At 53.1% G+C, this 12,500-nt stretch overlaps 2 protein-coding genes across 6 annotated transcripts in view; both read left to right on the top strand.

Moving 5' to 3' along the window:
• Positions 1 to 12,500, top strand: part of LOC105910994 (dehydrogenase/reductase (SDR family) X-linked) — a 26,020-nt gene that overhangs the window by 1,307 nt on the left and 12,213 nt on the right. For all 5 annotated transcript variants that reach the window (XR_004162741.2, XR_004162742.2, XM_031558847.1 and 2 more), the window contains exons 2-3: positions 6,760 to 6,867; positions 8,025 to 8,093. Coding sequence is in view for 3 of the 5 variants with exons in the window: in XM_031558847.1 (XP_031414707.1) it covers positions 6,760 to 6,867; positions 8,025 to 8,093 (177 nt within the window). In the remaining 2 variants the exon portion in view is untranslated. The remainder of the gene's footprint in view (positions 1 to 6,759; positions 6,868 to 8,024; positions 8,094 to 12,500) is intronic.
• LOC105910995 (E3 SUMO-protein ligase ZBED1) lies at positions 568 to 3,432 on the top strand. The gene is made up of 2 exons (XM_031558843.2): positions 568 to 2,654; positions 2,696 to 3,432. The coding sequence occupies exons 1-2, from the start codon at positions 651 to 653 to the stop codon at positions 2,711 to 2,713; spliced, it is 2,022 nt and encodes a 673-aa protein (XP_031414703.1). The 5' UTR covers positions 568 to 650; the 3' UTR covers positions 2,714 to 3,432.

Raw genomic sequence — 12,500 nt, 5'->3', positions numbered from 1 at the left:
TTGTTGTTGATGTGTCTGTGTTCAGTCTGCTAGTGCACTCATGACTCCACAGAGCTCCTTCCCGTCGACCACACATCATACGGTGGACGTGAGCTGAGGAGGAAGAGGAGGATGATGATGAAGATGATGATGATAACAACAATGATGGCGTGATTGATGATGATGACGACGGCATAACATGATGATGATGATGGCGTGACATGATGATGATGATGATGATGATGATGACCACGACGACGACGTAACGGCTGCTAGAGGTTCTGGGCTGCATCTGACTGTGTCCTCCACCTGCGTCCGTCTGGACGGTGTGTGTGTGTCCTCCACCTGCGTCCGTCTGGACGGTGTGTGTGTGTCCTCCACCTGCGTCCGTCTGGACGGTGTGTGTGTGTCCTCCACCTGCGTCCGTCTGGACGGTGTGTGTGTGTCCTCCACCTGCGTCCGTCGGGACGGTGTGTGTGTGTCCTCCACCTGCGTCCGTCTGGACGGTGTGTGTGTGTGTGTGTGTGTGTGTCCTCCACCTGCGTCCGTCTGGCCGACGGTGTGTGTGTGTGTGTCCGGTAGGTTCTGACTGAGGCTGGAGCTTGAGCTCTGATTGGCTGACCTCCCTGAGCCTGGAGCTGGAGCTGCTCTGATTGGCTGACCTCCTCCTCATGGAGCCCAAGAGTGAGGAGCTGGAGGCGGGCGAGCACCAGCTGGTGTCGCACCCGCGCGCCAAGAGCAAGGTGTGGAAGTACTTCGGCTTCGACATGGAGGAGGACGAGGTGGGCAAGAGGGCCCACTGCCGCCTGTGCCTGGCGCAGATCGGCTACTCGGGCAACACCACCAACCTGTACGCCCACCTGCAGCGGCACCACCCCGACGCCTTCCTGGAGTTCGAGAAGAGCAGCGGCGACTCCCCCCAACAGCTGCAGCAGCTGCAGAACCCCCTCGCCCCCCCTCAGGGGTGCGCCCGGCAGAACCAGAACCCCCTCGCCCCCCCTCAGACGTGCACGCGGCAGAACTCCCAGGAGAACCGGCGCCAGGCGGAGGTGTCGTCCGCAGTGCTGGGCTTCCTGTGCGAGGGGCTGCACCCCGTCTCCACGGCGGACGAGCCCTTCTTCCAGGCGATGCTGCGGACGCTGGACCCCCGCTGCGCCCCCCCCACCGCCGCGGACCTCCTCTCGCAGGCGCTGCCCCAGCGGCACCAGCAGGTGCGGGCGGGGGTGTCGGCGGAGCTCTCGGGGCTGAGCTGCTGCGGCGTGTCGGCGGACCTGTGGCGCAGCGAGACGCACGGGCACAGCTACGTCACCCTCTACGCCCACGGGCTGCTGGCGCAGACGCCGCCGCTCCCTTCGGGGCCTCTCCGCCTGCTCAGCCGCTGCCTGAAGACGTTCGAGGTGCCGGCGGACAGCCCGGCGGAGGGCATCACGCGGGCGCTCTACGAGGTGTTCATGGAGTGGGGCGTGGCGCAGAGGGTGCGGGGCGCCACCACCAGCGGCTCGCCCGACGTGCTGAAGGCCTGCGCCCAGCTCGACCTGCCCGTGCTCATGCCCTGCTTCGCCGAGCGGCTCAACCGCGGCGTCCACGCCGCCTCCCTGGTGCCGGGCGTCCAAGCACTGCTCGCCCGCTGCCGCCGGCTGGTGGACTACTTCCAGCAGTCGGTGGTGGCGGCGTACATGCTGCAGGAGCGCCTGAAGCAGCAGGGGCGGTCCGCGGGCGCGCTGGTCGGAGAGAGGCCGGGCTGCTGGACCGCCACTCTCACCATGCTCCAGCGTCTGCGGGAGAACCAGCCGGCCGTCACCTCGGTGCTCCTGGAGGACGCCAACAACCAGGCGCTGCTGCTGGCCGCGGGCGAGTGGGCGCTGCTGGACGGGCTGCTGCAGCTGCTGCGGGCGCTGCGGTCGGCCGCCGACATGTTCTGCGGCTCGGCCTGCCCCTCGATCAGCATGCTGAAGCCCGTCCTGCACATGCTGCTCAGCACGGCGCTGCGGCGGCGCGACGGGGACCCCGCCGAGCTGCTGGACGCCAGGCGGGCGGTGGCCGGCGCCCTCGAGGAGGCCTACCAGCGGCCGGCGCAGCTGGACATGTTCCTGAAGGTGGCCAGCTTCCTGGACCCGCGCTACAAGCGGCTGCCGTTCCTCACGGCCGCCGAGCGCGCTCAGGTGGAGGCGCGCGTGCTGGAGGAGGCCGCCGCCCTCTACCAGAGACACACCCCCTCCGCGCAGCAGCCCGCCGCCGCGGACGACGAGCCGCCCAATAAGAAACAGGCTCTCGGCGCTTCTTCGTCGGCCCCTCCCACCACCGGCGACGCTGCCAACCCATTGGCCGTGATCTTCTGCCAGTCGGGGGCGGCCGAGACCCAGGAGGAGTTCCAGGCGCAGGCCGAGGAGGAGCTCAGCAACTTCAAGGCTCAGAAGGTTCTGGGCCTCAACGAGGACCCGCTGCGCTGGTGGTCCGACCGGGCCCTGCTCTTCCCCATGCTGCCCCGGGTTCTGCAGAAGTACTGGTGCGTCCCGGCCACCAGCGCCCCGGCCCACCGCCTGTTCGGACCCGCCGGGAACGTGCTGTGGGGCAAGAGGAACCGGCTCGACCCGGAACACGTGGACCAGCAGGTGTTCCTCTACGAAAACACAAGAACCTACTACGAGCCGGAACCGTCATGCACCGACAAAGACATGACGGGATTGGCTTAGCAGAACCACAGTCTGACAAAGACACGACGGGATTGGCTTAGCAGAACCACAGTCTGACAAAGACATGACGGGATTGGCTTAGCAGAACCACAGTCTGACAAAGACATGATGGGATTGGTTTAGCAGAACCACAGTCTGACAAAGGCATGACGGGATTGGCTTAGCAGAACCACAGTCTGACAAAGACATGACGGGATTGGCTTAGCAGAACCACAGTCTGACAAAGACACGACGGGATTGGCTTAGCACAACCACAGTCTGACAAAGACACGACGGGATTGGCTTAGAGGGACCTCACTTTGCACAGGCAGCCAGTCAGTGACCATCAGTAGTGTCGATCTGAAATGGATCCCAGAACCACAGAACCACAGACTTTGCTCTTTGCATGTCGGACTTCAGTAAGAAATGACCACATCACCCATCGCCACAGAAGCCCACAGTGCAGCGTGTTTGTATTGAAAGTCAAATGTGTCGTAAAGTCGCTATGTCCCCTATGCCTGCGTGTTTCTTCACTGTATACCATCGTGACGTGTCGTGACGTTGTTATTTTTCTACCTCTCCTCCTTGTTAATGCCTTTTTCCTTTTAGCCCCAAGCTTAACATTGGTCTCATGACAAGATTACTGAAAGACTTGGAACAAGGATCTTTTTGTTTCCATATGTTGGCTAAATGACCAACTCATAATTCATTTCATGCCTGATATTTTTTACCAATGAATCTGTTTTAACTAAATATTGAATCATTAAATTGATGTCTCTTGTGTTGGTTTTCAGTGTTTTTTGTTGTAAAGTAACTGGAATGAGTCTGGAAGGCAGTTACTAGTTACCATGACGATGTGAATGCCTAGACATCTCCTCCATTAAGTGTTGGGGGTGGGGTTTAGAGTGTTGGGGGTGGGGTTTAGAGTGTTGGGGGTGGGGTTTAGAATGTCATGTTGTTCATGTTGTTCAGTGTAAATCTTTGTATGGTTTACTCCCACTATTGGGAAAGTGATGACCTCTCCCTCATCTGAGTGTGGAATTCCCCTCTCTTCTCCTCTCCTCCTCTCCTCTCCTCTCCTCTCCCTCATCTGAGTGTGGAATTCTCCTCTCTCCTCTCCCCTCCTCTCCTCTCCTCTCCTCCTCTCCTCTCCTCTCCTCTCCTCTCTTGCATCTGAGTGTGTAATTCTCCTCTCCTCTCTTCTCCTCCTCTCCTCTCCTCCCCCTAATCTGTGTGTAATTCTCCTCTCTCCTCTCCACTCCTGTCCTCTCCTCTCCTCCTCTCCTCTCCTCCCCCTAATCTGTGTGTAATTCTCCTCTCTCCTCTCCTCTCCTCTCCTCTCCTCTCCTCTCCTCCCTCATCTGAGTGTGTAATTCTCCTCTCTCCTCTCCTCTCCTCCTCTCCTCTCCACTCCTCTTCTCCTGCATCTGAGTGTGTAATTCTCCTCTCCTCTCCTCTCCTCTCCCTAATCTGAGTGTTTAATTATCCGCTCTCCTCTCCTCTCCTCTCCTCTCCCTCATGTGTGTGTAATTCTCTCTCCTCCTCTCCTCTCCTCTCCTGCATCTGATTGGTTCTGCTCCTCTCCTTATCAGTGTGTCCTCAGCCTAATGGCCTCTGCGGTCACAGTGGCGGTCACAGAGGCGGTCAGGGCCTTCGTTGCCATTTGATGAGGCGCTTATCGCGTTAATCTAAGCAGGAGCACATGCATTCAATTTCACCTTTTTCTAGGGAAGAGCCAATATTTATCAAATCAAAAGCCAATTTTCTGTCCAATTTTCAAGCCCAAACATCAAGTGTGGAGACTCCAATTCCACATGTTGGCCACAGACATCTACGAGTCTTATGTATAAAAAAGAAATCAAAATGCTGCATGTGTTCAACAAACGTAACTTGTTATGAACGCTTCGCTAGTGACCAACCGTGTCTGTGCGTGCGTGAGTATGCAGAGTGAGTATGCATGCACAACCGTGTCTGCGTGCGTGAATATGCAGAGTGAGTATGCATACACAACCGTGTCTGCGTGCGTTGGTATGCATACACACACTGCGTATTGGAGGAGAGTATGCATACACACACTGCGCCTATTGGAAGAGAGTATGCATACACACACTGCGTATTGGAGGAGAGAAGCAGAGAGGACCCTTCAGCCTTCCACTCAAGGTCATGTTAAAGGTCACAGTTGTGTGTGGGGGCTGGGTGGGGCAGGGCTAGGTGGGGCGCAGAGAACAGACAAGATAAGCACAGCGCACACACACCCAGGACCCAGACCACCTGCACACACACCCAGGACCCAGACGACCAGCACACACACCTGGGACCCAGACGACCTGCACACACACACCCAGGACCCAGACCACCTGCACACACACCCAGGACCCAGACGACCTGCACACACACACACCCAGGACCCAGACGACCAGCACACACACCTGGGACCCAGACGACCTGCACACACACACCCAGGACCCAGACCAGCACACACACCCAGGACCCAGACGACCAGCACACACACACCCAGGAACCCAGACGACCAGCACACACACACCCAGGACCCAGACGACCTGCACACACACCTGGGACCCAGACCAGCAGCACACACACACCCAGGACCCAGACGACCAGCAGCACACACACCCAGGACCCAGACGACCAGCAGCACACACACCCAGGACCCAGACGACCAGCAGCACACACACCCAGGACCCAGACCACCAGCACACACACACACCCAGGACCCAGACCACCAGCACACACACACCCAGGACCCAGACGACCAGCACACACACACCCAGGACCCAGACGACCAGCAGCACACACACCCAGGACCCAGACGACCAGCAGCACACACACCCAGGACCCAGACGACCAGCAGCACACACACCCAGGACCCAGACGACCAGCACACACACACCCAGGACCCAGACGACCAGCACACACACCCAGGACCCCGACCAGCACACACACACACACACACACAGGACCCAGACGACCAGCACACACACACCCAGGACCCAGACGACCTGCACACACACCTGGGACCCCGACCAGCACACACACACACACACACACACACACAGGACCCAGACGACCAGCACACACACACCCAGGACCCAGACGACCTGCACACACACCTGGGACCCAGACCAGCAGCACACACACACCCAGGACCCAGACGACCAGCAGCACACACACACCCAGGACCCAGACGACCAGCAGCACACACACCCAGGACCCAGACGACCTGCACACACACACCCAGGACCCCGACCAGCGCACACACACCCAGGAACCCAGACGACCTGCACACACACCTGGGACCCAGACCAGCAGCACACACACACCCAGGACCCAGACGACCTGCACACACACCCAGGACCCAGACGCTGAGTGAGGATTAAAAAGGCTGGCAGACTGGCGTAGGAGTGGGGAACCCAGTGGTGACCCCAGCCTGACGGGCAGCTGGTTGAAGAACAGTCTGACACCACACCTTCACAGTTTGCAGTTTCTCTCAGAGGGCTCCCCCTTGTGTGGGCGCGCAGCGGGAGCGGCGGTGCGGTCTGGTCCAGTTGCGCTCGGTCCAGGGTCAGGGTCAGGGTTCCTTCTTTACTAATAAAGTCCTTTTGTTGTCATGACCTGCTTCTCACCGCTCACACCTGTCTCACACACACACACACACACACCAGTGTCCAGCTCACACCTGTCTCCCACACACATACACACACACACACACCAGTCTCCAGCTCACACCTGTGATACGCCACAGTGTACCAGAGCGCACTCACCATCCTTTTGTGTTTTTTTTGTGTTTTTTTCTTGTTTCGTCTGAGAACACTCACCAACCTTTTGTGTTTTTGTTTTGTTTTGTTTCGTCTGAGAACGCTTACCAACCTTTTGTGTTTTTGTTTTGTTTGTCTCGTCTGAGAACGCTCACAAACCTTTTGTTTTTTTCTTGTCTCGTCTGAGAACGCACACCAACCTTTTGTGTTTTTGTTTTGTTTGTCTCGTCTGAGAACGCTCACAAACCTTTTGTTTTTTTCTTGTCTCGTCTGAGAACGCTCACCAACCTTTTGTGTGTTTTTTTTTCTTCCTCTTCCTCTACCTCGCACAGCTCTGCCCAAACAGAATGGACGGGTTGCCATAGTGACGGGCGGTGCCAGGGGGATGGGCTATGAGGTGGCGCGGCGTCTTACAGACCTGGGCATGCACGTCATTATTGGTACTGTGCCACTACATCACACACCTCTCTCACTTCAGTCACATGACCTCTCTGATCTCTCACTTCAGTCACATGACCTCTTGACCTCTGACCTCTCACTTCAGTCACATGACCTCTGACCACTCACTTCAGTCACATGACCTCTCACTTCAGTCACATGACCTTTGACCTCTCACTTCAGTCACATGACCTCTCACTTCAGTCACATGACCTCTGATATCTCACTTCAGTCACATGACCTCTCACTTCAGTCACATGACCTCTGACCTCTCACTTCAGTCACATGACCTCTCACTTCAGTCACACGGCCTTTGACCTCTCACTTCAGTCACATGACCTCTCACTTCAGTCACACGACCTCTCACTTCAGTCACATGACCTCTGACCTCTCACTTCAGTCACATGACCTCTGACCTCTCACTTCAGTCACATGACCTCTGACCTCTCACTTCAGTCACATGACCCACAGACCACAGTCACAGGCCACACCCACAGACCAGTCACAGACCACACACCCACAGACCGCACACACACAGACTGATTGTAGGCAATGGTGTTGAATCTCCCTCTAAAGCCTGAATCTACACCACATTCACACACAATCAGACATTAGTTATAAGAAGGAAATGTTGTGCACACACAGCAGAGGTGTGTGTGTGTGTGTAATGGTGTTGAATCTCCCTCTAAAACCTGAATCTACACCACATTCACACAATCAGACATTAGTTATGAGGAAGGAAATGTTGTGCACACAGCAGAGATGATTTTGATGATGATTGTTGTGATAATGATGATGATGTTGATGAAGAACCTGTGTTTGGAGTTGGAGTGAGCCACACGTGTGTGTGTGTGTAATGGTGGTGATGGTGATGAGCTGATATTGCGCAGTAGAGAGTGATCCTCACCTGTGTGTGTGTGTGTGTCTGTGTGTGTGTGTGTCTGTGTGTGTCTGTGTGAGTGTGTGTCTGTGTGAGATGATGAGCTGATGTTTGTCAGTGGAGACTGATCATCACCTGTTTGTGTGTGTGTGTGATGATGAGCTGATGCTTGGCAATGGAGAGTGATCCTCACTTTTGTGTGTGTGTGTGTCTGTGTGTGTGTGTGTGTGTGTGTGTGTGTGTGATCCTCAATCCTCACCTCTGCTCTTCATCTCACAGCTGGCAATGTTGAAGAGGAGGGACTGGAAGCCGTGACCAAGATCCGTGGTCAGACCAAGGAAGGCAAAGGTACTGTCAACGAGTGTGTGTGTGTGTGTGTGATGGATTCAGCACCAGCTTGTGTGTGTGTGTGTGTGTGTGTGTGTGTGATGGATTCAGTAAGACACAGCACCAGCGTGTGTGTGTGTGTGTGTGTGTGTGTGTCGAGCCAGTAGGCTAGCAGGGCATTTCCCACATTGCGCTCTACAGTACTGGCAGATGCTACACTGCCCTGAGCCGTGTGTGTGTGTGTGTGTGTGTGTGTGTGTGTTACTGGCAGATGCTACACTGCCCTGTGTGTGTGTGTGTGTCTGTGATCTATGCTGGCAGACGTTACTCTGGCCTCAGCTCTCTCAGTGCGTATGTGGATAAGCGCTGTCTGTTTCTGTCTGTAAGCTTCACACTGCATGTCTACACACACACACACACACACACACACACACACACACTCACTCATTCACTCTCACTCTCACTCTCACTCTCTCTCTCTGTCTCTCTCGCTCTCTCTCACACACACACTCACACACACACACACACACACACACACACACACACACACAGAGCCTGAACCCCCTAAAGCCCAGCGCCCAGAGCCTGATCCCCCAGAGCAGCACTAAGGCCACTGGGGGAGGAGAAACTCCCTGTGAACTCCACCCGCTCCCGTGAACACACACACACACACACACACACACACACACACACACACCCGCTCCCATGAACACACACACACACACACACACACACACACACACACACCCGCTCCTGTGAACACACACACACACACACACACTCCTGTGAACTCCACCCGCTCCTGTGAACTCCACCCGCTCCACCCGCTCCCGTGAACACACACACACACACACACACACACACACACCCGCTCCTGTGAACACACACACACACACACACACACACCCGCTCCCGTGAACACACACACACACACACACACACACACACACCCGCTCCTGTGAACACACACACACACACACACACACACACACACACACACACCCGCTCCTGTGAACACACACACACACACACACACACACACACACACCCGCTCCCGTGAACACACACACACACACACACACACACACACCCGCTCCTGTGAACACACACACACACACACACACACACTCCTGTGAACTCCACCCGCTCCTGTGAACTCCACCCGCTCCACCCGCTCCTGTGAACTCCACCCGCTCCCGTGAACACACACACACACACACACACACACACACACACACACACACTCCTGTCAACTCCACCCGCTCCTGTGAACTCCACCCGCTCCCGTGAACACACACACACACACACACACACACATACACACACACACACACACACACACCCGCTCCTGTGAACTCCACCCGCTCCTGGCTCCTGACGGTGTATTAAGTGATTTAAAGTGTAAAATGTGTTCCGTGTTACTAATCGAGAGTTCAATCATCCAATCCACCAAACAACTCCAAACCTTTTAGTATTGGCAGAGAATTTGGGCAAATTGTACCTGGGTGCATAATCAGCTATGCTGCTCATCCCACAAATAATAATAATAATAATAATAATAATTCATTTTATTTGTAATGCACTCTTCATTCAGAAGAATCTCAGAGTGCCAAATGCATGATCCTTACAAGTTGGACATTATTGTAAAGGTAAATAAACAGGCTTTCCAACGATATAAAATGCAATGCCAATAAGCATTGTTACAACAGAGAAATAATAATATAATAATCGAAATCGAAATTTCCAAACTTTTTTTTCAGAGTTTATATATATATACAGTGGGGAAAATAAGTATTTGAACCCCTGCCCATTTCGCAAGGTTGGCCACTTGCAAAGAAATGTGTGATCTATAATTGTAATGGTAGGTGTATTTTAACAGTGAGAAATAGAATATCAACAAACAAATCCAGAAAACTGCATTTTATAACATTTATGACTTTATTTGTATTTGATGCAGAAAATAAGTATTTGAACCTCCAAGCAAACAGCAAGAATTCTGGCTCCCAATGACCAGTTATGTGCCCAAGAAGCACACAGATTAGTCCTCATTAGGCCTAACAAGGTACACCTGATCTCAACTGGTGACGTGTATAAAAGAAACCTGTCCAAAGAATTATACTTCACACCTTCAACCTCACCATCATGGGCAAGACCAAAGAGTTGACCAAGGACGTCAGAGATAAGATTGTAGACCTGCACAAGGCTGGAATGGGTTACAAAACCATCGGCAAGCAGCTTGGTGAGAAGCAGACAACTATTGGTGCGATTATTCGTTAATGGAAGCAACACCAAACAACTGTCAATCGCTCTAGGTCTGGGGCTCCATGCAATATATCCCCTTGTGCGGTATCGGTGATCATCCGAAAGGTGCAGAATAACCCCAGAACTACACAGGGGGAGCTTGTGAATGATCTCAAGGCAGCTGGGACCACAGTCACCAAGAAAACCATTGGCAACACACTACGCTGTAATGGTTTGAAGTACTGCAGCACTCGCAAGGTCCCCCTGCTCAAGGAAGCACATGTACAGGGCCGTCTGATGTTTGCCAATGAACACTTAAATGATTCTAAGGAGGATTGGGAGACAGGATGTTGTCAGATGAGACCAAAATCAAGCTCTTTGGCATCAACTCGACTTGCCGCGTTTGGAGGGGGAAGAATGCTGAATATGACACCATCCCCACCGTCAAGCATGGAGGTGGAAACATTATGCTTTGGGCTGTTTCTCTGCCAAGGGTACAGGACGACTCCACTGCATCGAGGGGACTATGGATGGGTCCATGTAACGTGGAATATTGGGCTTGAACCTCATTCCCTCATTCCCTCCCATTGAAAACGCAACCTTAAGGATTTGGAGAGGATCTGCAAAGAGGAGTGGACCAAAATCCCTCCTGAGTTGTGTGTAAACCTGGTGACCAACTACAAGAAAAGTCTGACGTCTGTGCTTGCCAACAAGGGTTATACCACCAAGTACTAAGTCATGTTTTGCTAGGGGTTCAAATACTTATTTTCTGCATCAAATGCAAATGAAGTCATAAATGTTATAAAATGCAGTTTTCTGGATTTTTTTGTTGATATTCTGTTTCTCACTGTTAAAATACACCTACTATTACAATTATAGATCACACATTTCTTTGCAAGTGGTCAAACTTGCGAAATCGGCAGGGGTTCAAATACTTATTTTCCCCACTGTATATACTGTGTGTATATATATGATGCATTAAAGATTGATAGTAAATAAAAATGGAGAGCCAGCAAGTATTACGGTTACGGTTAGGGTCTACTAAATGACTAAATGTAATGTAAATGTAAATACAGCTTAGCGGGTGTACAGAGTCCCCATAAGCTTACTGCTATAAGCCTAACCCGAGGCAGAGCACTGAAGAAGAAAACTGTATCAGTGTGTGTATCATAAGCAGAGGCTGTTTTGTCCAGCGCCTATGAAGCGGAGCTGCGTGCGCAACCTGCCTGGGCCGAGTGTGACATTGATGAGCGGTGCGCCTCCGCGCCTTGCGCTGGAAAGTTGAGAATAGTTCAACTTTTAAGCGCATCTAAAAAACGCTAGAAAGACGCAACGCGTGGCGGAGAAAAGGCGCACACGCAAGGCGCGCCGTACCATAGGAAACAATGCATTTGCTAGCGTCCTGTTTTTAAAAACACGTTTGGTGTGTTTCGGCCCTAAGGGTGGAGTAATCTGTAAAATAGATGGTAGATTATTATTTGATTCTAATGATCTATTTAAATGTATTTGATTGTATTTGTGTGTTTGTGCTCTTGGTTCCCTTGGCACGTAGCGTAATAGCGCCCCTACTGGATGGGGGTGGTTGTGCAAGCTGTGTGTGCAAAGATGGCGTGTGTGTGGATTCTCACACTCTTCCTCTTCCTCATCACCTCCTCTCCTCTCGCTCTGCTTCCTTCTGTCCTGTTCCTTCTCTCACCCTGATGGCATTAGGGCGGATGTGTCATAACATGCCCTAGATGTGTGTGTGTGTGTGTGTGTCTGTGTGTGTGTGTGTGTGTGTGTGTGTGTGTGTGTGTGTGTGTGTGTGTGTGTGTGTGTGAGAGTGAGTCTCTGGGTCTGTGTGTTCATCTGTATATGATTTGTGTGGGTGTTAACTGCGTGTGCTAATAATGTGTGAGTGTGTGTGTGTGTGTGTGTGTGTGATATATATATATATATAGCATGTGTGTGTCTGACTTTATAGGCTTATATGAAAATGTTGTGTGTGTGTGTGCTGTCAGCTTCTGAGACATGTCCTGTGCTGGCTGTGTGTGTGTTAGCTGGTTTTGTGTGTGTGTGTGTGTCTGTGTGTGTGTGTGTGTTGTCAGCTTCTTGAATGTGTCTCGTGCTGGCCATTGAGTCTGATGGGGTTGCTGACCTGTAAGAATTCTTCTCCTCCTGAATCTCAGCTCTTGGCATCTGTCCTCT

The sequence above is a fragment of the Clupea harengus genome, chromosome 21 (assembly GCF_900700415.2).
Source record: "Clupea harengus chromosome 21, Ch_v2.0.2, whole genome shotgun sequence".
Lineage (NCBI taxonomy): Eukaryota > Metazoa > Chordata > Actinopteri > Clupeiformes > Clupeidae > Clupea > Clupea harengus.
The sequence above is the reverse complement of the archived record's forward strand: the minus strand, read 5'-3'. Positions and strand labels throughout refer to the sequence as shown.

Coding starts and splice junctions, on each gene's coding strand:
- LOC105910995 (XM_031558843.2), top strand. CDS start 651: ATGGAGCCCAAGAGTGAGGAGCTGGAGGCGGGCGAGCACCAGCTGGTG.